The sequence below is a fragment of the Girardinichthys multiradiatus genome, chromosome Y (genome assembly GCF_021462225.1).
Source record: "Girardinichthys multiradiatus isolate DD_20200921_A chromosome Y, DD_fGirMul_XY1, whole genome shotgun sequence".
Lineage (NCBI taxonomy): Eukaryota > Metazoa > Chordata > Actinopteri > Cyprinodontiformes > Goodeidae > Girardinichthys > Girardinichthys multiradiatus.
The window spans coordinates 16,514,762-16,539,267 of NC_061818.1; the positions used below are offsets into that span (position 1 = coordinate 16,514,762).

A 24,506-nucleotide genomic window follows, 5' to 3' on the forward strand; every position below is an offset into this window, starting at 1 on the left:
CAAGAGAGGGTGGACTCTTCTGCTTACAGCTGGCTGTGGTCCCCAGGTGCTGCATAACACACAAACACAATTAATTATATAACCCCTACAGACAGAAATAACACAAGGCAAAAAGAGCCATTCACACATTTAAATATTAACACAGGACGGGTTCTTATATAACACATCAAAGCTCCTGAAAATAGCAGATAGCTATAAGGCGATATTAGCTTAAAATGTAGATATTTCTAAAGGAAATACAGAAATAAGCATATCTATGCACCAATTAAGACATCGCAAATTCACAGACAATAAAAGCCCAAACAAAACATATTCTGTGTGCACTTCCTAAAAGATAAATACTGCTGATATATTTAACACATATAATGGTTGACACACTTTTACGTGTTTTAGCCGCAGTAGCGCTTAAGCGTTGCTAGGGAGTTCGTTTTGTTCGAGACATCTCTGCCGTACAGCGTCATAGGTGTCGCAATGCGACTTCTCCACGAACGGTACGTCGGCTCGTCTGCCATATTGTGAGTGGCAAGTTCTTAAAGGGAAACTATGAAAAAAAATGTTAATATAATGAATGGTATTGCCACGTCAAATTTCACTTTAGGATAGTTAAAAGTATTACTGAATATTTTTTTTTCAAATAAAATAATTATTCATGTGATTTATTTAATAAATACCTTCAGCATTAAGTTTTAGATTACATATTTTATTTTTATTTTTATTTCTTCACTTACTTAATAGGAAACAAAAACAGACCATGCCGCCAGACGGCCTACAACCATAAGCACAGATCTGTTTTGCACAACTTCTATGCTTCACCAAAATGCCACTCAAAAAATGGCGGGGACGTTGACGTACGCTCAAGTGGCGACTACTAGTGTCGCAATGAGACCTCAGCGCCGTTTTGAAACTTCAAATGCCGTAAAAAAATTCTCTAGCGGGCCATGTGATGCTAGGAGTCATAGGCGGCTTCTGTGTGCGGGCCAGTGTGATTCTCCAAGAAGCTCCGAGGTAGACCTTTTACTTTTACAGCGTCATCCCGCACACATGGAGGGAGCCGACGAGTTCACGAAGTACCGCTCTCCGCTGGTGTCCAGATATGCAAGCAAGGAAATGTCCTATAACTTCAGCGACAAGAAGAAATTCACAACCTGGAGGAAGCTTTGGATCATTCTGGCCAAAGCTGAGAAGGTCTGACACGCATGCAGCTACTGCTCTGAGAATTTCAACCATTTTTACTCATTAATTGTCAAACTTTGCGCGTTTTGTGAACTTTTGACGTTTGCGACCTTCAGAGACTCCTCAAGTTTCCTGGTCTAAAAATAGTTTTAAAGGAGGACCATGGCACACACAGAAAGAGTGCGGCACATTCAAAACGTCTGTTTAACTTAGAAGACAATTGAGCTTCTATATAAAATAGTAACTGACTAAATTGAGTTATTATTCATAATGTAATGACTGTACTCAAGCTAGGGAGAAATACTACAACATATTTTGTACAGATTTAGATTATTAGTTTTTTTAACATGTAAGTTTTAATAGGTGCCTCCATGCAATGCATGGAGGCACCTATTACACAATATATACATCAAAACGACCGGCTCGGTCCCGTGAGGTGTGCTATTACTTTTATTGGCGTTTCGAGTTACCATGGCGACGTAATTAACGAAAAACCACCCCCCAAAATCCCCATAGGAATGAATGGAGTCAGGGGCGAAGAAATCCTCAATATTCACTGTTTTTGAGGCTACACTGTATCGCCATACTTTCACCTAGAAACACAGTTTGACTTTCAGTTTGTAGAGAAATCCGCCGGCTTTTCAGAAGTGAAAACGGTTTGTTGATAACTGCTACGGTTTCTCTAAAATTAGACTCCAAGCGACACAAAGTTTGCGAGAAAATCACACTCTTAACAGTGGAGATGGCAGTTACTAGAGTGTAGAAAGGGGGGGTTTTTTCAGGAAAAAGTATTTTTAACTGGCACTCACGGCCACAAATGTTGCTCTAAAGTCACCATTTTTGGTCAGTTTGTAGGGCTGGGCCTTTGCTTTCACACAATAACTTCAAAATTGTTCTAGGCCTCATGGTTTTCTGTCAAAACCCCCTCGATCGCCAAGAGTCAGTAGATTTCTGTAGGCCTTCTCCCATGTATTTTCAATGAGAGCTTGACCTGTAATCCATGAGTGACACCATTTATTTCCATAATCTTATTTTATACTGTGAATGACATAGAGCTATGAAAATCTCCATGATTGGGGACGAGAGATAGCTGTCGTCCATAATTTAAAAACATTTCAAATACCATGTACGGTTTCCGAGATATTAGACTTTGTTCGGGAGCATGTTCAGGCATTTTTGTCTTTTTCTCCATTTTCCCTCTCTTTTCATTTAGTGTTGTGTCTTTATTATTATATTTTCAACAAAAAAGAATGGACATTAATGTTCCCCTGTCCATTCTGAGAGAAACGGTCCAAGAATGACATCAATCGCCCCTACGGTTTCCAAGTTATGGCCAGTCGTTCGGGAGCATGCGCCTCCATGTTAAAAGCCCAGGCCAGGGGGAGACAATAGTGAGGTGCTGCATTAGAAATGCTGCAGGTGTCAAGTTACACTGATGCTCTTTGCTGATTGGCTGATTCATTCCTCACTGTTCTATTTATATCTAATGATTATTTAAAGTTGATTACAGCATACACAATGGTTTTAGAAGAGCAAGCAGGTTCTATGGCCCTGTCTCAATCCACACTTCGGGGAAGCCCGCATCTAAGCGGACTTCGCCGAAGTATATTACCCACAATTCGCTGCTGCAGATGACGTTCTGAGCAAAAACCAATCACAACCATCAACGTCACCAGCCATCAAATCAGAATAATAAGAACTGCATAAACTTTAGACAGCAAGCTGACAAATATAGATTTTTTTACTGGTTTTCCAGGCTCAACATTGTAAGATACCAATGGGTTCAGAGTGAGTCTGGGCAGTCAGTAGGCCATAACACTGAAGTTACCTTTCAAACAAACACTGAGTCTGTTGTATAAACCTCCTTCACTTCCTGCACTTTCTTCTCCTCAAAATAATTGCTTGTTGCAGTTTTAAATAGTTTTTTTTAGCAGCTTGACTGTGAAAACAGCGCTGGTTCCCGCCCTTTTTGATGTTGCAGTTACGGTGCAGAGGTGCAAGTCGATGACATAACCCCTACTGTCCCAATTCTCCTATTTTGCACGCTTGTAACCTGCGCACTTCAACCCTTACATGCACTTGTACAAAGTACACACTTCATAGAGGGGCGTAGGGTGTATTGTGGGTATTGGGACAGGGCCTATATAACTAATAGAAATAACCCAGACTTGAAAGGACAACCAAGCTAGATTTTCAAAATAAGACAAAACATGCTCAGGAAAATAAAAGCCTTTACATTTTAAGCAATAGATGATTGCAGGAGTGGGCTTCACACTACTGTTGGAGGTCCCCCAGTGTTGGAAATGGGACTCTGCTGGTCCTTTGAAAAAAGGCTTACTGAAACTTTCAAAATAAAAGCCTCAACGTTCCATAGTTACTAAGGACTTTTTGAGCTGACAAGAGCATAGACAATGATTTTTAAATAGCAAGCAGGTTCTATGTAACTAATGGAACTAACCCAGACTTGAAAGTACAACCGTGCTGGACTTTCCAAATAAGACAAAACATGCTTTACAAAATAAAAGCCTTTACATTTTAAACTATAGATCATTGCAAGACTGGCCTTTACACTTTTTTTGGAGTCCATCAAGTGTTGGAAATGGGATTATGTTGGCTCTTTTAAAATAAAGCCTACTGAAATTTTCAAAATAAAAGCCTGAATCTTTCATAATACCTAGTGATTTTTAGAGCTGATAATGGCATACATAATGATTTTTAAATAGCAACCAAGAGGCAGGCCCCATCTAAATTTCTTCAGAAATTTTCTAGTTTCAAATTATTGTCTGTTAAATAGCCCATTAGTTCCCAGTTTATGATTTATGATTATTCATAAGAAAGTAGAAATTATTCTCTTTGAAAAACTTTACAGATATTTTTTTTTAATTGTTTTTACACTTCTTTCACACTAAAAGGTTTGGGTTCATACATTAAATTTTAATAAAAGACCACAATAACTGATTATTAAACTGCTGTAATGGTCGCTCATGCTCAAAAACCTTCCAATGTTTCAATGGGTCAAAATTCCTCCACAGTGACTTAAAAGACTCATTGCCATCTATTGCTAACACAGAGGGGGGCACAACCAGTTATTAGGTTTCAGGTTTAATAACTTCAAAAATGGTGAGGTTGGTTTGGATAGTAGTTATGAAATATTTATTTGTAAACTGCGTTTTGTATTTGCTCAGGTTACCTTTTGATATTTAAAATTTGTTGGTAGGACAAATCAAATACTTCTTCATGGAACTGTATTCGATTCATTTATGTGATTCAACAGGTCACTTTTAACACAGACCCTAGGTGTTTATGTCAGTATTTCCAGTATTTGAATCTTCATTTATATCAGTAGTTTTTTTTAACTAGGATAGCCATTCATAAATGTTATTGGCCCTGAATGCATCAATTTCAGTGCATAAAATGTCCTTCAAATTTTTGCAATTCTTTTATTAATATAGAGATAACAGAAAAAAATGCATCAAATCACAATGACACGTTTGTTCGGTTTGAATGTCACTTGCATTTTAAGGCGTTCAGTCACATGATGGCAGGGTTTGTGTGAAACAACACACCATGGTCCAGTTTTTCCTGAACATGTGCTGACACTCAGTAACGACCCCAACCCCGATATCCTTGCGTTTCTGTGGTGCATGAAGATGTGCTGCTCTACATTGGTCCACAGTTGATCTCAAGCGCAGCACGTTGATTTTAAGTTTTTTTTTGTTGGACCTGTTCAAAAATTCTTCAGCATGAAAGTCACATCTTGAAGACAACACATAAACCACACACAGCCACCACTGACGTTTGTGCATTAAGCCTTGAACATTCAGTCCATGATGGTCAGGCAATCATAAAGTGTAGGAAAAAATGGCACAAAGTAACTTACTCTATTTTTACGGACTGTAAGTTTTGCACATTTCATCACAAAACGCACAAAATATAGTTGGGCACATCAACAATAGACATACTTCATTAATGTAACTCAACTCGATGTTTCACAAAACTCGCTTCTTTGCTTTACATTGAGATCTACGTAAAAAAATATTTAACAACATAAATAGTGTGACAGCAACTTATTTCTTATAATTTTACCAGTTGCCAAAGGAGTAGAAGTGACAGTTAACTGATGGCAGACCCTCGCATTACATGCTACGTGCTTATTCACATTCACTATTTGAACTTACTGTACTGTTGCTAGGGTGGGCACTGGTTGAATATAGCACAGTATTTTCCTGTAACCAGAGACAGCCCTCAAGGAGCTTGTATTCCAAAAGGCTTAACTTGTAGCTCAGTCTAAGTTCCTTTACTGTACGTTTTTTGGCCTTTAACTTTAAACCACTTTGCTCAGTCAATATATGTGTAGAACTGCCCTGTCTACCCTCTGACCTTTGGTCCAAACTGGTTACAGCAGTGTGCTCTTGGGACCAAGTTCCTCAGTCGTCTCTGTATTCCTGCAGTTACCAGATTCCCTCTGACTCTCCATGAAAAGACACATTCCATTCTAATCAAGACATTCGGAGACCTCATGAGGTCGGCACGTGTTTGTGCAAACTTCAGTGAACTGTCGACAGCTGCTTGTGTTTCTGGTGTGAAAATGAAAACATGAAACAGTTAAAAGAGCTGCTAAAAGTTGGTATACATATCTAGATGTATTTAAATGGAGGAATGTAAACTGTGAAAAAAGAGTTTATGTATTTTCTTTCATTGATTTCCATTAATAGTAAAGGTTTAGGGTCTGGGTGTTTAACCAGCTTACAGATTATCATATTTTTTTTTTTTTTTACATCTTATTGTTTTCAGTTGCATTCAGGCTTATAATAGTTGTCTTTATGTTGTTGTCTGAAATCGGGAAAATATGTCTGGTGGGAAGTCTAAGTTCTGCCCTGGTTCTGATCAGCTTTTATTTCTGATTTGCACAAGCATTTGTCAGCAAGTTCCTCCCAACCACTCTGTCACCAAAGCAGTCAACGTAATATCAGCGAGCCATGCAGTGGTTGTGCACGTCTTATTTTCCATCTCCATCTTCCATCTCTGTGTTTTACTCTGAGGCTTTAAATGCCCTTCATGCAGCTGTCTAAATGTGTCCACTCAAACTCTTTCATTTTGAAATTGTTTGGGTCTATAAAGTCACTTCAAGCTAACGCTGCACAGCTGGTGGATAGAAAGGAAGCTTACATATCTGATATACAATCTGACTGCAGCTGCAGTCAAACACTTTCTCCTTCATTTGGCTCAGACACAGAGAAAAGAACTGCTGCAATTAAACAACTAAACATGCAGAAAAGTTAATTTGTGGAGAGTGCTTATTGACATCTGCAAATATCAGCAGATTGTTTGTATTGACATAAAAAGATATCTGTTATACTTCATGCTTACAAGTGATGGCTGTGTTTGCCTGAGTGGTCTGTTTTCTCCTGAAGAAAACAGTTTCTGCCTTGTGTACGCCTGTAGTACATCACATACTCCAGATTCAGATGACACGTCATCGTTCGTATGTTATTCACTGCAGTTGAACAGCAGTTGTGTATTTAATTCTAGCTTCATCCGGCCACATAGCAACGTTCCCCTGGTTTGAGGCGTTTAAACCCAAGTTGCCTACTAGTCTGTGTAAACGTGTATGAAAATGTACAAATTTGTGAGTGCAAGTGGGTAAATGTCGCATTTATTGCCAGTAAGAGAGGCATGGCTGCAATGTTAAAAAGTACTTTAAAGGTTACTTATCTGAAAAACGGCAGCTTTATGATTTGATAATGCTTCATACTTTTAACATGTGTTTAATATGGTTCTATGAGTTTAAAAAGTGTTAACCCTGGATTCAGAGACATCTAGTTGCAAAGCTGCAGATTACCCCCTCCTCCCTTTTTTTTTTTTTTTTTAAATCCTGAAAAAACACCTGTAATCATAAAACCGATGAGAACGAAACTCTGAATGGTGTTTTGGCTTTTATGGCACCAGTTCTATCTAAAAGTTACACACTGGAACCTGCATTGGGACATCTCACTGCTAGGACATGATGATGGCCGCTGTGGAAACTCTGTTTTGTCATCACCCTCAGGCTTTAGGTCTGCCGATTACGGACGCTCAGATCCAGGAGATGGAGAGCCACGCCGAGGACATCGACTTCGCCATGGCGGCCGAAGAGGAGCGGAAGCTCAGGCATGACGTGATGGCTCACGTCCACACCTTTGCTCACTACTGCCCCACTGCCGCTCCCATCATTCACCTGGGAGCCACGTCTTGTTATGTCGGAGACAACACTGTAAATACGCTTTACTATTTGATTACCAAAATGCTGCCTGATTAGTGAGAAAATACTGCAGTGTTTACATTTCCACCTCTCTTTTTGTTTTGCATCTCTTCCTCAGGATCTCATCATGCTGCGTGATGGCTTTGACATCCTTCTGCCTAAGGTGAGGCTCAGCCGTTGGTCAGAAAACAAGTGCACCCACTCAGCTGTGGTGAACCTCAGCTGTTCGGTAACAAATCAGCGAGCTGGAATGAAGAGTTGCAGTCATTTAACTGGCACAGTTTTGACGCTACATGTAGCCTCCAAGCCAGATATGAATTGTCCGGGACATGGCAGCGTGTTATATAATAACTCTGTGTTACTGCTCTTTCTCCAGCTGGCGAGAGTCATCGACAGGCTGGCAAACTTTGCAGAGAAATATGCCGACCTTCCTACGCTCGGCTTCACACACTACCAGTCAGTCTGTCCACAGCTTAATCTTTCATGTCTTATATGTATTCCCTCACCTTTTCCTCTGTTTCTGTGTGGCAAACCTTGTTTTTCCCAACTCGCCTCTCTGCACAGGCCCGCCCAGCTGACCACCGTAGGGAAGAGAGCATGTCTTTGGCTGCAGGACTTAGCGATGGACATGCGGAACCTGCAGCGAGCACGTGACGACCTGCGTTTCCGGGGGGTCAAGGGGACGACAGGGACGCAGGCCAGCTTCCTGCAGCTTTTTCAGGGGGACCACGACAAGGTGGGATAGATGAGAATCATTAATCTGGCATGTGATGTTAGAAAATGTGTTCTGCTTCATAGATTATAATACTTGTGGTGTTTTCTGCAAACAGGTGGAGGATCTGGACAGGATGGTGACAGACATGGCTGGATTCAAAAAGTAAGATATTTAGCATTAGTATGATAAGGTAAATTATATATATTATATTTGCAGCTGTGAAAGCACAGGGCTAAAGGGTTAAATACTGAACTTGGAGCAGTGCTCTCCCTTTAGTTTTTATAACATTTTGTCCTGCTACTACTACAATTTCAGTATATAACTATTAAGATTTAAGGTGACATGCCAACATAAAGTAGCGTGATGGTTTTGCAACATACAGGTCCTTCTCAAAATATTAGCATATTGTGATAAAGTTAATTATTTTCCATAATGTCATGATGAAAATTTAACATTCATATATTTTAGATTCATTGCACACTAACTGAAATATTTCAGGTCTTTTATTGTCTTAATACGGATGATTGTGGCATACAGCTCATGAAAACCCAAAATTCCTATCTCACAAAATTAGCATATTTCATCCGACCAAAAAAAGAAAAGTGTTTTTAATACAAAAAATGTCAACCTTCAAATAATCATGTACAGTTATGCACTCAATACTTGGTCGGGAATCCTTTTGCAGAAATGACTGCTTCAATGCGGCGTGGCATGGAGGCAATCAGCCTGTGACACTGCTGAGGTCTTATGGAGGCCCAGGATGCTTCGATAGCGGCCTTTAGCTCATCCAGAGTGTTGGGTCTTGAGTCTCTCAACGTTCTCTTCACAATATCCCACAGATTCTCTATGGGGTTCAGGTCAGGAGAGTTGGCAGGCCAATTGAGCACAGTGATACCATGGTCAGTAAACCATTTACCAGTGGTTTTGGCACTGTGAGCAGGTGTCAGGTCGTGCTGAAAAATGAAATCTTCATCTCCATAAAGCTTTTCAGCAGATGGAAGCATGAAGTGCTCCAAAATCTCCTGATAGCTAGCTGCATTGACCCTGCCCTTGATAAAACACAGTGAACCAACACCAGCAGCTGACACGGCACCCCAGACCATCACTGACTGTGGGTACTTGACACTGGACTTCTGGCATTTTGGCATTTCCTTCTCCCCAGTCTTCCTCCAGACTCTGGCACCGTGATTTCCGAATGACATGCAGAATTTGCTTTCATCCGAAAAAAGTACTTTGGACCACTGAGCAACAGTCCAGTGCTGCTTCTCTGTAGCCCAGGTCAGGCGCTTCTGCCGCTGTTTCTGGTTCAAAAGTGGCTTGACCTGGGGAATGCGGCACCTGTAGCCCATTTCCTGCACACGCCTGTGCACGGTGGCTCTGGATGTTTCTACTCCAGACTCAGTCCACTGCTTCCGCAGGTCCCCCAAGGTCTGGAATCGGCCCTTCTCCACAATCTTCCTCAGGGTCCGGTCACCTCTTCTCGTTGTGCAGCGTTTTCTGCCACACTTTTTCCTTCCCACAGACTTCCCACTGAGGTGCCTTGATACAGCACTCTGGGAACAGCCTATTCGTTCAGAAATGTCTTTCTGTGTCTTACCCTCTTGCTTGAGGGTGTCAATAGTGGCCTTCTGGACAGCAGTCAGGTCGGCAGTCTTACCCATGATTGGGGTTTTGAGTGATGAACCAGGCTGGGAGTTTTAAAGGCCTCAGGAATCTTTTGCAGGTGTTTAGAGTTAACTCGTTGATTCAGATGATTAGGTTCATAGCTCGTTTAGAGACCCTTTTAATGATATGCTAATTTTGTGAGATAGGAATTTTGGGTTTTCATGAGCTGTATGCCAAAATCATCTGTATTAAGACAATAAAAGACCTGAAATATTTCAGTTAGTGTGCAATGAATCTAAAATATATGAATGTTAAATTTTCATCATTACATTATGGAAAATAATGAACTTTATCACAATATGCTAATATTTTGAGAAGGACCTGTATATTACAAGTGAAAGTGGCGTGCATCTGTATTCTGCTGCTTGAGTTGAACCACCTTTCACTGCAATTATGCTGCAAGTTTTCTGGGTCACGTCTTTACCAGTTTTGCACCTTTTTTCCCCTCTTCCTTGCAAATAGCTCAAGCTGAGTCAGATTGAATGAAGAGCATCTACAAACATAACTTTTTCAAGTCTTTCCTCAGATCCTCCATTGTATTTAGGTCTGGTATTTGACTGGGCCACTCTAACACATTACTCGGCTTAAATCTAAACCGAACCATTGTACCTCATGCTGTATGTGAAAAGCTTCTTATAGGTTTTCTTCCGGGATGTCTTGTATTTAGCTCCATCCCTCTTCTAATCAACTCTGACCAGCTTCCCTGTCCCTACTGAAAAACGCATCCCCACAACATGATGCTGCCACCACCATGTTTTAACCCACAGGTGTTGCGTTTAGGGAGACGTGTGTCTGCAGATTTTCCCACCTGAGCTTTGGATCTCTTCAGCCCCCTTAGAGTCACCAAAGGCCTCTTTGGCTGCTTTTCTGAGCCAACCTCCTATTGTAGGTAAATATCGATCTGTTTTAGGTTTGCAGTTGTGCCAGGCTCTTTCCTACTTTAGATGATGGATCAAATGTTGCTCCTTGAGATGCTCAAAGATTCTGATATTGTTTAAGAACTTAACTCTGCTTTTAACGTCCCCACATCTTTCTCCCTGACCTGTCTGTTGTGTTCCTTGGTCTTCATGATGCTCTTTTATTTAATTAAATACTATCTAGGTGACCTTTGAAGGCAATTACTTGCACTGGATTCTATTTAGGGGTATAAGAGTAAGGGGGCTGGATACAAATGCATGCCATAATTTTCAATCGGTAGACAACTTGGGGTTGAGTGCCTTGCCACGGGGCTTATCGACATGTGACAGGAGGCAGCTGGAATTATAGGACTACCCACTGAGCCATGCAGTCACTCTGAAGTGTATTTGTGCATTTAGGATGTGATGATTTGGCCAGAAAGGCAGCACATTTTCCTTTTATTTTTGCAGTGTATAAAATGTAGTTGTGTTTGGGGCTCACTGGGCCACATTCAAAGGTCAAATGTTTAGCTCATCCTTCCAGCTGTTTGCTTTTTACGTTTCTGCTGTTCTGCAGCTTTTATTAACTGGACTGGTGACATCACAACAGCAGCTGGCAGGAACATGATACACTGATCTGAGTAGATAAATCATCTCTGCTTTTTGGTCCTATGTATTTCCAGAAAGTGCTACATGGATGTTAAGATAATTACTCAAAATGTACATTTAAACTGTCTGTGTGGTTTTTCAGGATTTACCAGTTCTGAACTAGAACTGGAAACATGCAGAAAAGCTGATGAAGTCTATCCCTCTGTCATTTTTCTCAGAGCTTACGTGGTGACTGGTCAGACATATAGTCGTAAAGTGGACATCGACTCTCTGTCCAGCCTGGCCAGTTTGGGAGCTACTGTTCACAAGGTATTATGCGGGATATACAGCGGTTGAACAATGAAACTGAAACACCTGGTTTTAGATCACAATAATTTATTAGTATGGTGTAGGGCCTCCTTTTGTGGCCAATACAGCGTCAATTCGTCTTAGAAATGACATATACAAGTCCTGCACAGTGGTCAGAGGGATTTTAAGCCATTCTTCTTGCAGGATAGTGGTCAGGTCACTACGTGATACTGGTGGAGGAAAACGTTTCCTGACTCGCTCCTCCAAAACACCCCAAAGTGGCTCAATAATATTTAGATCTGGTGACTGTGCAGGCCATGGGAGATGTTCAACTTCACTTTCATGTTCATCAAACCAATCTTTCACCAGTCTTGCTGTGTGTATTGGTGCATTGTCATCCTGATACACGGCACCGCCTTCAGGATACAATGTTTGAACCATTGGATGCACATGGTCCTCAAGAATGGTTCAGTAGTCCTTGGCAGTGACGCACCCATCTAGCACAAGTATTGGGCCAAGGGAATGCCATGATATGGCAGCCCAAACCATCACTGATCCACCCCCATGCTTCACTCTGGGCATGCAACAGTCTGGGTGGTACGCTTCTTTGGGGCTTCTCCACACCGTAACTCTCCTGGATGTGGGGAAAACAGTAAAGGTGGACTCATCAGAGAACAATACATGTTTCACATTGTCCACAGCCCAAGATTTGTGCTCCTTGCACCATTGAAACCGACGTTTGGCATTGGCATGAGTGACCAAAGGTTTGGCTATAGCAGCCCAGCCGTGTATATTGACCCTGTGGAGCTCCCGGCGGACAGTTCTGGTGGAAACAGGAGAGTTGAGGTGCACATTTAATTCTGCCATGATTTGGGCAGCCGTGGTTTTATGTTTTTTGGATACAATCCGGGTTAGCACCCGAACATCCCTTTCAGACAGCTTCCTCTAGCGTCCACAGTTAATCCTGTTGGATGTGGTTCGTCCTTCTTGGTGGTATGCTGACATTACCCTGGATACCGTGGCTCTTGATACATCACAAAGATTTGCTGTCTTGGTCACAGATGCGCCAGCAAGACGTGCACCAACAATTTGTCCTCTTTTGAACTCTGGTATGTCACCTATAATGTTGTGTGCATTTCAATATTTTGAGCAAAACTGTGCTCTTACCCTGCTAATTGAACCTTCATACTCTGCTCTTACTGGTGCAATGTGCAGTCAATGAAGACTGGCTACCAGGCTGGTCCAATTTAGCCATGAAACCTCCCACACTAAAATGACAGGTGGTTCAGTTTCATTGTCCAACCCCTGTATATGTCACCATCTAGTGGACATTATGTGAAAATGAGTCTGTTGATGCTCTTCTTTAAACTATTTAGATTTGTACAGACATCCGCCTGCTGGCCAACCTAAAGGAAATAGAGGAGCCTTTTGAGAAGGAGCAGATTGGTATGTTAGCACATTAGGGGCCCCCAGACAGTGGGTTGCTATTCAGAAATGCAAATGCATGATGATGTGAGAATGTAAATAGTGCCTCAGCAGGAAGTTGACACTTCCCCTGCAGGTTCCAGTGCCATGCCGTACAAGAGGAACCCAATGCGTGCAGAGCGCTGCTGCAGCCTGGCTCGGCACCTGGTGGCGCTGATGGCCGACCCCCTGCAGACAGCTTCGGTCCAGTGGCTGGAGAGGACGCTGGACGACAGCGCCAACAGGTCTGCCAATACCAGCATATACAACAGATCTCACATTTAGCTTACTCCAATTTAAAATTTAATCAGCCAGTGATTTTAGACAAGTTAAAACATAATAATTGCCTCTATATCTTTATCCACTATTTTGCTCATATGCAGGAGGATCTCCCTCCCAGAGTCCTTCCTGACAGCAGACATCGTCCTCAGCACTCTGCAGAACATCACAGAGGGTCTGGTGGTCTACCCAAACGTCATCGAGAGGCACATCCGCCACGAGCTGCCCTTCATGGCCACGGAAAACATCATTATGGCGATGGTTAAGGCTGGAGGGAACAGACAGGTAGACAGATTGCTTCTTTTTTTTTTGTCACATGGAAACATTTTAGATCCTCAAAGATTTTTAACAACAGACAGAGATAACTTGAGTAAATTCAGAAAGCAGTTTTTACATTTAGATTTTATTTAATAAGATAAATAGGTTCAAAACAACATGTCCTTATGTGAAAAGTAATCACCCCCTAAACCTACTATGTTGTTTTACCACCCTGGACTGCAAAAACTGGCGACAAACCTTTGCTATAACTGGCAACGAGTCTTTTACATCACAGTGGATGAATTTAGGCCTACTCTTTTTGTGGAATTGTTGAAATTCAGCCAGATTGTAGCCTCATGATTTCTATTGCATTTACATCCAGACTTTGACTAGGCCACTCCACTCCAAACAGTTTTTTTTCCCAAGGCATTCAGAAGTGGGCTTGCTGGTGTACTTTGAGTCTTTCATTGAATTTCTTCAGATCAGGACATCATGTGTTTCTTTGTAACCTCTTTTAGCCTACTTCACGTTTTCATAAAGGTTCTTTCTTACTGATTTCTTCATTCTACAGGTGTAGAACTAGTCAGTGAGTGTGGCTGGTGAAACTGAACTCGGCGGTTGTGGTTAATCACAACATGATTGTACATGATTTACAAGGACAATAATATTTTATCCATAGGCTGAGGCTGATTTAGACTCTCAGGTTATCTTTGTTTGATTATTATTACTGATTAATAAGGTCAGTTTAATTTTAAAAGAAGCAAAAATAGAAAACATCAGTATGGGGACAGAATATTTTCACAGCACTGTATTTGAGACTTTATAGGTTACCATGCAAACATTTGTTATTGCCCTCTAGGACTGCCACGAGAAGATCCGGGTTCTGTCCCAGGAGGCAGCAGCTGTAGTTAAACAAGAAGGTGGTGATAACGACCTGCTGGCCAGGGTCCAGAGGGATCCCTACTTCATCCCCATCCTGGGGCAGCTGGATGCCCTACTGGACCCCAAGACCTTTATTGGTCGTGCTCCACAGCAAGTGTGTTAGACATCAAACTTGATGCTCTGCTGGTTTGTCTTGGATGTTAATGGTCCAGAAACTTTGCTTTTTAACATATTCAACAATATTTTCTTCTTATTCTCACCTTCAGGTAGCCAGGTTCCTGTCTGAAGAAATACGCCCCCTGCTGGAGCCCTATAAGTCCAAGATGGACGTTAAGATTGAACTGGAGCTGTAATAATAACATGCACAATTATAGATGGGAGAAAAACAGTTGATCACTGTATTTGTGCATACATCAATAAAGAGATCTGTGAAATCAATGTGTTTCTAATTCTAACTGCAGCTGCTGTTATATTTGCCTCCAGGTTTAGGAGATTAAACGGTTTTCGTGAGGAAGCCTAAGACACTTTTAAGTGTTGTATTAAGAACTGATTAGTTCAGATGAATGGTTTATTAACCAGTAAGGGCTGAAAATAGTTGTTGGAACTATTAGAGAAGCTTATTTAAATAAAAAAACTGAAAGACAAAAACCCCAAAGTATTGTGGAGTATATCATTCGTTTGTTTTATTATAACAGTCAAAGAACAAAAGATGCCTCTGACATGAGTTGATGTGGAATATAGACATTTGCTGCCGACATCTGATTGCAAGCTCAAATTGAAATATTTTCCACTGCTTCAGTCCTTTCAAGTTGTTTCTGTTTGAAGTAAAAAAACATTTTCATTTGCTTGAACAACTTATGTTTTGGACCTGTGGCTTTTAACTTAATATCAGTTTTGCTTTGTACAGTGACCTGCAAAAGTTCTCATACCCCATGTTTTGTCATGTTACAACAAATCTCAGTTTGTTTTATTGGGAGTCTGTGGCAGACTGACACAAAGTCGTTAGAAATTGAAAGCAGGGTTGTTAAAAATATATATATTTCCCTAGCTATCAACTGAAAATTACATTTATATTTACCTAAATTGAAAGACCGGTCAGAAAGCAGTCAAGAGGAAATTCTGGAGAAGCTGCTGAGATGCACAGCTCAGGTTGGAAAACCTGTCTACAGGACAACTATAAGTCACACTCCAACATATTGATTTTGTTTAATGAAAGCAAGAAGTACAGTTTGCAGGTTTCCACAAGCTATGTACTGTAGGTGATAGAAAACATGGAAGAAGGTGATCAGATGAGACCAAAATTGAACTATTTGTCCTAACACTGCTCATAAACCTGATCACATAATCACAAAAGTGAAACATGGTGGAGGCAGCATCATGCTGTGGAGATGCTTTTCTTTTGGTCAGGCAGGGGAGATGGATGAAGCTAAATACAGGGCAATATGGGAAGGAAACCTGTAAGAGGTGGCCAAACATTTCAGGCTGGATGGAAGTGAACCTTGCAACAGGACAACAATCCTAAACCCCCAGAGCTACAATGGATTGGTTTAGATCAGTGGTGTCCCAACTTTTTACAACGGGCCAAACTTGGCAAGTTGAAAGTAACAACATAAAAAACTTAATTACATTAGAAACATGAAAATGTGTTTGATTTTTTTGCTGTTGTGCCAGTTGTAGACAGTCATCAACAATAAACTACACTTTCATGAAACTAACAAAGTTGGCAGATTTTATGAAGAAGAATCTGTAAATCACAGTAGTTCCAAAACATAAAAAGGGCCTCATATGTTTGCCTTTTTAAAAGAAAGGCATATGATTTCCAAAGTGTTTAGAAATTGTATGGCTTAGGTCAAAGCATACTGGTAAGTTAAAAACTGAGGCAAAACTGGAAAATTGTCGGTAACAGACTCAAATTGAGCATGAGCTTTTTTTGCAAATGAGAAATCTTTTGCAAAAATTTTATGCTTTAGACATGTTAAGCTGGTAGAGAGATATTCCAAAAGACATGCAGCTGTGATTGCATCAAAAAGTGGTTCCATAAACTCTTGACGTTGTTTCTGTATACCTGCATAGCTCCGTTTTGTAAATTCTGAAATGATATAGCAGTATGTGCTTGGAAACACACGGGGGCACCATTTATCTTTTTTATAATTCAAATCAAAATTCACTCTTTAAATCCACTAAAAGTTTGGATTTAAGAGTTTTAGGAATCCGTCATATCCTTCCCGGCCAGGTCTTTAAATCCATGCTGCAGAATAACTCTCTATAACAGGACAACTCTGGTCAGATTCTGCATTAATCTTCATCAGCTGGCTAATACAATAAAGGATGGGAGCTAGAGATGCTGGCTCGGAGCAAGAGAAAAAAGATCGTTTTTGATGGAGATTCTCAGGACAACTTTGGCCAGCAGGGGCGCTGTGGGGCAACTTTGGCTCAGGATGGATACACTGATGGGAAAATGAAGATCTGTCCCTGAGCCAGCATGTTGGAAGACGCCTCCGGTTTAGTCAGAGGTTTTACACTGAGGAAAAAATTTGTCAGGGCTATTTAAGACGAGTAAAACAAAGGAGCTCCCACAATAGGCTGACAGTGGGAGAGGCTTCACTCTTGGCTCAAACCTACAAACTTTCTCTCCAATCCAACATCTCTGTTTACCCAAAGATAATGTCTTGGGACCTGTTGTTACAATTGAGTGACACTTTGTGCTAATCCGCATTTCAGCTTGGATTTTATGTTTTATTTATATCTGTAAAATTTGCTGTGTGTGTGCTGGTGATGGGAATGCTGAGCCCTCGGTGTCCTCCTATGCCCTGACAGCATTCTTTCACATACTTCATGCTGTGTGATGACCAGAGGGAGGCTTTGATGCATGGTCATATGGACCAGACAGGCAGCTTGGAAGTCTATGGGAATTTCTCAAGTCCTGACCCTTTCAGCTGGGGGTTTCGAACCCCGTCTTGTATCCTCCTTCAGCTATCAGGGGTTCATATTGAACTGCAGCTTAGTCAACCACTTGAACTTGAACTTTATTTCAAACATTTTTCAACCATAACCCTCATTGCGTATTTTAGAATTTGTATGTGATCGACCAACGCTTAGTGTTACATGCTTGTTAGGTGGATGGTTTCCAAATTGTTTTACAAATAAATAATCTGAAAAGTGTGGTGAGCACTTTCATTTAACTCTCTAGATATTTAGCTGCATAGCCACCTTTTGCTGCAATCACAGCTGCAAGTGTGGGTGGGGTATGTCTGTATGAGCTTTGTATAGCTGTAGAATTTTTAACAGTTCTTTGCTAAATAGATTAAGCTCCATGAAACTCTAGAGAAAACAGTGATTTTAAAAGTCTTGCCACAGATTCCTGAACCTGGACCTAGATCTTCCAGAGCTACCATTCCATTGTGACTCTGGCTGAATGTTCAGGTACATTGTTCTGCTGGAAGGTGTCTTTTGCAGCTTTCAGGTTTGCCCTGTTTTCAGGTTAATCCATCTTTCAATTAACTCTGACCTGCTTTCCTTTCTTTGATGGAGAAATTGGTCCCCACAGAATGATGCTGCCACCACTAATGTGTGTGTTTCACTGTTGGTTTGGGGTGATTCCTGTCAACAGATTCTCCCACCTGCGCGGTTAATGACCATCTTGGGTGCGTCCCTGATTAATGGTTTGGGTATCAGAGTAATCGAGGCTGAATTGCAAATTTAAGCCATACTTTTTTGATTTTTGTTTTTTTATAGTTTTCCTCCCATTTTACAATTATGTGTTACTTTGTTTGTAACACACAGTCATTATAAAATACATTGCACTTTGTGGTTGTATGATTACTTTTGCAAAGCCCTCTAATTTTTAAATCCAAATCTGTATATAGCTGCTTTGCATCAGCAATGCTACACAAACATGCTGCTGAATTCAGCAGGAGCTTATGCAGAGGAATTCAGAAGGAGAGCTTGGCGCCAAAATACCATTAAGCCTGCTGTTTTCATTAGTGAGAAGAAAAGGCTTCATAAAATCCCCAGTAGCGATGTGCAATGATTTGGGAGGCCCTTGATGTAAATGTCAGAAAAAGGTCTGGATCTTCTATTGAAGTGTGAGAGAACATGGTTTGTGTGACACAAGCCTTGTTGCTTTTGACTTGGACTCAAGTGTGAAGGCAATAGGAGGCATGCTGTTGGAGTCTGCAGTGTAATCTCTCCTAACACCTGCTCATGATCTGGTCTTTCTTATCCACGCAGTGGCTCAAGCTCCGAAACAAAAGCAATGTCTTCCTATCCTGCAGCAGGAGCAGCTGCCTCCAGGAGCATTATCAGATGTGGAAGCGGCAGCCCTCAGCGGCTTGGGTTCTCCGTAACAGTGTGATCTGTCAAGCTCTTATTTTCCTGCACATTCCACATCCAGAAGGGCTTCTCTATCCGCAAGACAGCAGAATCTGCTGGAGCTGGAAGCATGCAGAGGACAGGGAGGTACAGTAAGTGTTGGAGGGGGAGCATGATTGACAGAAAAGAGAGATGCAAAAGAGAGATGGTTCTGTCCAGATGTCCGAGAGCTAGATCCATGGACAGATAGGGAAACTGCAGACAGGCAAGAAAGTCACAGAGAAGAAAAAACCCTACAAAAAAACAGAGGAGTGGGCACCAGCAGCCGTGATCTCACCCTCCGCTCCTCTCTTTGGCACTGCCTTCCTGAAAGCTGCCCTTTTGCTGAAAAATGCCAAGTGCACCACATTCCTCCAGCCACACAAAGGCCCTCCCTCGTCTCAGCAGCATAGGGCAATCAGACAAGGGGTAATTATATAATTAGGCTGCCTGCTGCAGTCTCACTGTGTTGGTGGGTCACATTGATGTTGTCAGACAATAAAGCAAGTTGAACCTTAAAATAGGAGCGATATTCAACCTTCATGGATTCATGACTTTGGAATTTAGGTGTCGTTAAAAGTTATAAGCAGTTAATATCTTACCTGCATAAGATAACTCAGTTAATATAAATCATGATTCTGACGGTAAAATCGAGTCACACAAGGGCCAACACCAAAGTATGGATCAATTCCATGTCAGTTTGCCCCTTTGCAAATTCATACTTCCATTTCATACCCACATGTCGCCCTTTTGATCCTGTAAACAAATAATTTTGGGGACCCATGTACATACTACAGCCACTTACCATAAATATGGAGAGTCATTGTAATAAAAATATTTTCATGAACTATGGGATATAGGAATGATCATAAAAACACTCAAATCTCATGTATAATTTTATTAAATTGTGTATTATTACTGAAAACTTTGTATGACACCTATTCCCATTTATTTTGTTTTAAATATGAATATGAAGCAAAAGATTGAAGTCTGTGGACTAAAATGCAAACACCCATTTAAGGTACCTAGCATGAAAGATAAAGGCTGTGGACTTTTAAGCAATAGTCAGTATGGGTTTTGTTCTAATCACTCTAGTACTACAGCAATTATGGAGCTGAGAGAAGATTTCAGATTCTATTGACAAGAAACATTATTTCGTAGACCTTCAAAAAGCATTTGACACGCGGCACCAAAATATTATTCTATAAATTGTACAAATATGGCATTAGAGGTGTGGCACATCAGTGGGTAACCAGCTATTAATAGATAGAAACCATTTTGTTGAAGTTGGCAACACAAAGTCAGTCCTTGGACCAGTACTTTTTCTGCTTTATATAAACGATATTGTGTTTGTGTCACAGTTACCAAAGTGCATTTTGTTTGTAGATGACAATACTATGTTGTGTGCTGGAGAAAATATAAAAGATTTTATGCTAATCATAGAAAATAAATTCCAAAAAAAATGAAATGGTTTAATGCTAATAGATTGTCTTCAAACATTAGCAAAACTAAATTTATAATCTTCTATAGAAAAAAGAAATGATGACAGTCATTAAATATTAGTGGAGTTGTTAGTGGAGGTGATCACAGAGACACAACAAATCCCATTTTTATACATTTATAAACTCTGAAATTAAATGAATTGGTGGAATATAACATTCTAAAAACTATGTATACATCTCATCAGAAAAATGTACCTGATAACCTGGGAAACAGCTTCAATAAGAGAGAAAGTAAATATGACTTAAAAGGAAGTGCAGTTTTTACCAAATCTATGTTGAGAACAACTTTAAAGGAAAGATGTATCTCAGTCAGAGGGGTCAGTCTATGGAACAGTCTTTTTATATGTTTAAAAATTTTTTATATTTTCAATGTTACAAAAATATAATTCTGCAGAGTAGCGGGTCGACTTTTGTTTTCAATTGTTGCTATTATGATATTATGATTTGATAGTACAGCTGCGTTGAACAGCTCCAAAACCTGGAATTGTAAATAATTTTGTTTGGTTAGGGGGCAGATATTATAAGCCATTGCTTCTTTCTGCTCCCTTTCATTCATGACAAATGCTGTTGTTGCTTTTGATTTTAAATGAATGAAAATAAATAAATGAAAAAGATTATGAAATGACTAAAGTAGCTTCAACAAGCTTAACAAACATAATTTAATAATAGTCTTCCTCTTATTATAATTGTCTTCCCCCTCTCTCCACCTGCTTACTGTCAAAAAAATTAGAAAAATATAGGCCATATATTGCTGTAAAAAAGTTGTGTTTTATTAAACCTCATTTTGAATTTCTGAGTTTTACATAGCTTTAGTTTCATAACACATAGTTACTCCGACCAGAAATAATTCACATGGTCCGTTCTCAGTTTGTGTTTCACTCAGGAAGATCATTGGTAGTGCACAGCCTCCAGTCTCCATTTCTCATGTAAGTTATCATAGACACTTAATTAAATATCTGCCCATTGTAAACATGAAAATGTTCATTTAACAGCGTTCTCATAATCCGCCTAGACACTTTTGAGATCCGGGTTGTTGAAAGAGAGTAGAAGTCCACTTTGGTCTTAGGCTCTCTTATGCTAGCTGTTAGCTTCAGCCTCCAAGACAATTAATCTGGATTTATACCAAATGAAGATGGCGAGAGACTTTTCTGCTGCAGGTAAAATATTTCCACCTTTTTTACAGAACCTTCAAATTAACTAAAGGATCCCTTTAACTCTCTGCTTCTGGTGTTCAGTTATAGCTGACTCTGTACATATGATAGTAAGGAAGAATTTCTCTATTTTTGTTTTACAAATTACTGAGAAATTTGTAAAGCTTGACATTTTCTCATAGGGAGAGCTGTCAGGGAATCACTGCACCAAATGACAGCTATAGTTTGCAGCTAAACAGATAAGACCCCTGCTGCTCCCCAGTCGACTAGGGATCTGCTCCTCCAGACGAGAATTGAGCCAGTGTCTCTCTTTGCTGGCCTTCGGCCAACAGTCTCCCCTCCCACCATGGCCTTGGCTTTGGGTGTGCCTCCAGTCGCACGGGACAACACAGAATAGACTATTGTTGCTCGCACAAGACAGAGGGGCACGGGGGATGGAGTAGAGGTGCTGATTCTTATGGTGGGGAACTCAACATGGCGAGAGGAGAAATAAGCTTTCAGCAAGCAGGGCAAAAAGCATGCTTTCCCTCAGCTGTTCACATACGCGTGCACCTTTGCAGAACCACTGGATATTTATCCCCTCACACACACACACACACACACACACACGCACGCACGCACGCACGCACGCACGCACGCACGCACGCACGCACGCACGCACGCACGCACGCACGCACGCACACACACACACACACACACACACACACACAATCTCCTTTGCAATGCCTTTAGCTGGTTTGCTATGTGTTCTGGGATCGACATGGTAATTATTTTGCAAGAGTTTGTTAACACCTAAAAGGACCTGGATACCAGCTAATGAGAGATGGTCCTGTTCTGCTCGGGTCCTGTTCTACTTTTCTGATTTTTCTCTTATATTCTTTTCACTTTTCAATTCTATGCATCTTTGTGTTGGTCTGACACAGAGAATCTAAGAAAAAATAAAATAAAATGTAAAAATGTTTAAAGGTAGTGCCTTACTTTTGGTAAGGCACTACCTTTAAACAGACTGCACTGAATCCTTATCTTCTTCCTGGTTGCCTACCTTAACTAGTTATTGAGATGCAACAGAAACATCCAGTGTAATGCTTTGAAGAGGTTGTCATTTCGTCTTTTGGTACCTTTGGCCTTGTGGGCACGTACCAAGTCCTGATGGAAAATAAAATAAGCATCTCCATAAAGCTTGTTAGAAGAAGGAAGCATGAAGTGCTCTAAAATTTCCTGGTAGATGACTGTATTGACTGTTGACTTCAGAAAACACAGTGGACCAACACCAGGAGATGACATGGCATGCCGAATCATCACAGCCTGTGGTAACTTCACACTGGACTTCAAGCAACATGGATTTTGTGCCTCTCCACCCCTCTTCTGGAATCTGGGACCTTTGTTTCCAAATAAAATGCAAAGTTTTATTTTATCTGAAAGAGGACTTTGGTCCTCTGTGCAACTCTTTAGTTCTTATTCTCCCTAACCCAGGACGGGCTTAAAAGGAGAAATGCAACATTTGGAGCCCCTGTGTAGGATACGTCTGTCTATAGTGATGCATTGACTCAGGGTTCAGTCCGCTCCTTGTGAAGCTCTCCAAATGGATTTTGCTTGACAAACCTCTCAAGGCTGCGGTTATCCCTGTTACTGGTGCCCTTTTTCTCTCCACTTTTTCCTTACACTCTACTTTCTATGAATATGCTATAACTTTTTAACCATCTCCAAATTCTCTGAGACAAAACATTTTGGGTTTCCATTATCTGTAAGCCATAATGATCAAAGCCACAAGAATAAAAGGTTGAAATATTTCACTCTATGTTTAATAAATGGTCATGACATATTAGTTTCGCTTTCGGAAAATATGTGACAAAAACTACTGAACTTTTTAACAGTTTTCTAATTCTTTAGGCTGTACTTGTAAATCGGAAAATAACTGAACTATTATTAGTTGAGTTGAACTCCTACTGTAAGACAAAGTATTAAACTATGTCTATTAATTCTGTAGTTCAAACTCACTTTTATCTGGTAAATCTTTGGCTTGCCATAACATTAACTGTAAAGTTATGTGTTGAATTGTATTATGAATTAAGTACACGGCTCCAACTTGATCTAGTTATTGTTCATTTATCATAATTTGTGAGAATTAATATTTAAAACATATGTATATAGGTTATTATGTCAATCACTAATTAGCATATAGGTTAACCCTTTGCCTGTAGTATCTGAATTATTCTCTGTTTCTTTGCTTTCATAATCTATATTTTATAATAGCACAACTGCTGTCATTAAAATATTTTAATTGTTCATCAATAGAAAAGAACATTTTGACTGTAAGGCTCTCCAATTCAGTTAGATTTGTAACTGCGGTCTCTTTAACCCTCGTATTACAATCGAGTCAGAGCAGATGAGATTTGAGATGAGTTTTTTATTTGGCCCTTTAAACTGTTATAGTGCAGTCCAAAATCCAAAATAATACTGAAAAATGGCCAAAAATTAAAAGCTGAAGTTGTCTTGGACAAAAGCACACACTCAAAATTTAGATTATCTTTAAGCACATTGGTTGACACAATCTTTAATTAAGTAAATTAAACAGATCTGTTGATATGGGCGTGGCGCTGATGGTGTAGGGGTTAAGCGGAGGCTACAGTCCTCGAAGCAGCCGTCCCGGGTTCGAGTCCCGGACCCGGTGACCTTTGCCGAATGTCTCCCCCTCTCTCTACCCTTCTTTCCTGTGTGCCTACTGTCAAAAAAAAACAACAATAAAAATAAAGGCCACTAGTGCTGAAAAAAAAAAACAGATCTGTTGTTATTACTAATTAGCAGGATGGTCGGAGAAAAGAGTTTAAAGCTGCAGCTTCTCTGTGTTTCTTTGTTCTATCCCCCCATCCATTAACAACAACAAAATAAATCAGGCAGGTAAAAACATCATTACATATAAACAAAGTTGAAGGCGACATAGTCAAGTTTAAAGCAAGCAGAGAAACAAAAGCCTAAATTATTAATATAGGTCCAGATAAAGCTGAACTACCTCTGCTGCCAGCGCATACAGAC

The 24,506-nt window shown here is 40.4% G+C and overlaps 1 protein-coding gene across 1 annotated transcript; it reads left to right on the forward strand.

Annotated features, from left to right (window-relative positions):
* The first annotated feature begins 921 nt into the window (after positions 1-921).
* Positions 922-14,908, forward strand: adsl (adenylosuccinate lyase). The gene is made up of 12 exons (XM_047358527.1): positions 922-1,185; positions 7,223-7,426; positions 7,533-7,577; positions 7,791-7,870; positions 7,979-8,150; positions 8,245-8,291; positions 11,518-11,608; positions 12,964-13,033; positions 13,149-13,296; positions 13,435-13,615; positions 14,448-14,624; positions 14,737-14,908. The coding sequence occupies exons 1-12, from the start codon at positions 1,042-1,044 to the stop codon at positions 14,821-14,823; spliced, it is 1,446 nt and encodes a 481-aa protein (XP_047214483.1). The 5' UTR covers positions 922-1,041; the 3' UTR covers positions 14,824-14,908.
* The last annotated feature ends 9,598 nt before the right edge of the window (positions 14,909-24,506 follow it).

Bases quoted from the DNA above. Each gene is read 5' to 3' on its own strand.
- adsl (XM_047358527.1), top strand. From the start codon at position 1,042: ATGGAGGGAGCCGACGAGTTCACGAAGTACCGCTCTCCGCTGGTGTCC. The intron at 7,871-7,978 runs GTCAGTCTGTCC...CTCTCTGCACAG, and splicing joins CTCGGCTTCACACACTACCA to GCCCGCCCAGCTGACCACCG. The intron at 8,151-8,244 runs GTGGGATAGATG...TTCTGCAAACAG, and splicing joins TTCAGGGGGACCACGACAAG to GTGGAGGATCTGGACAGGAT.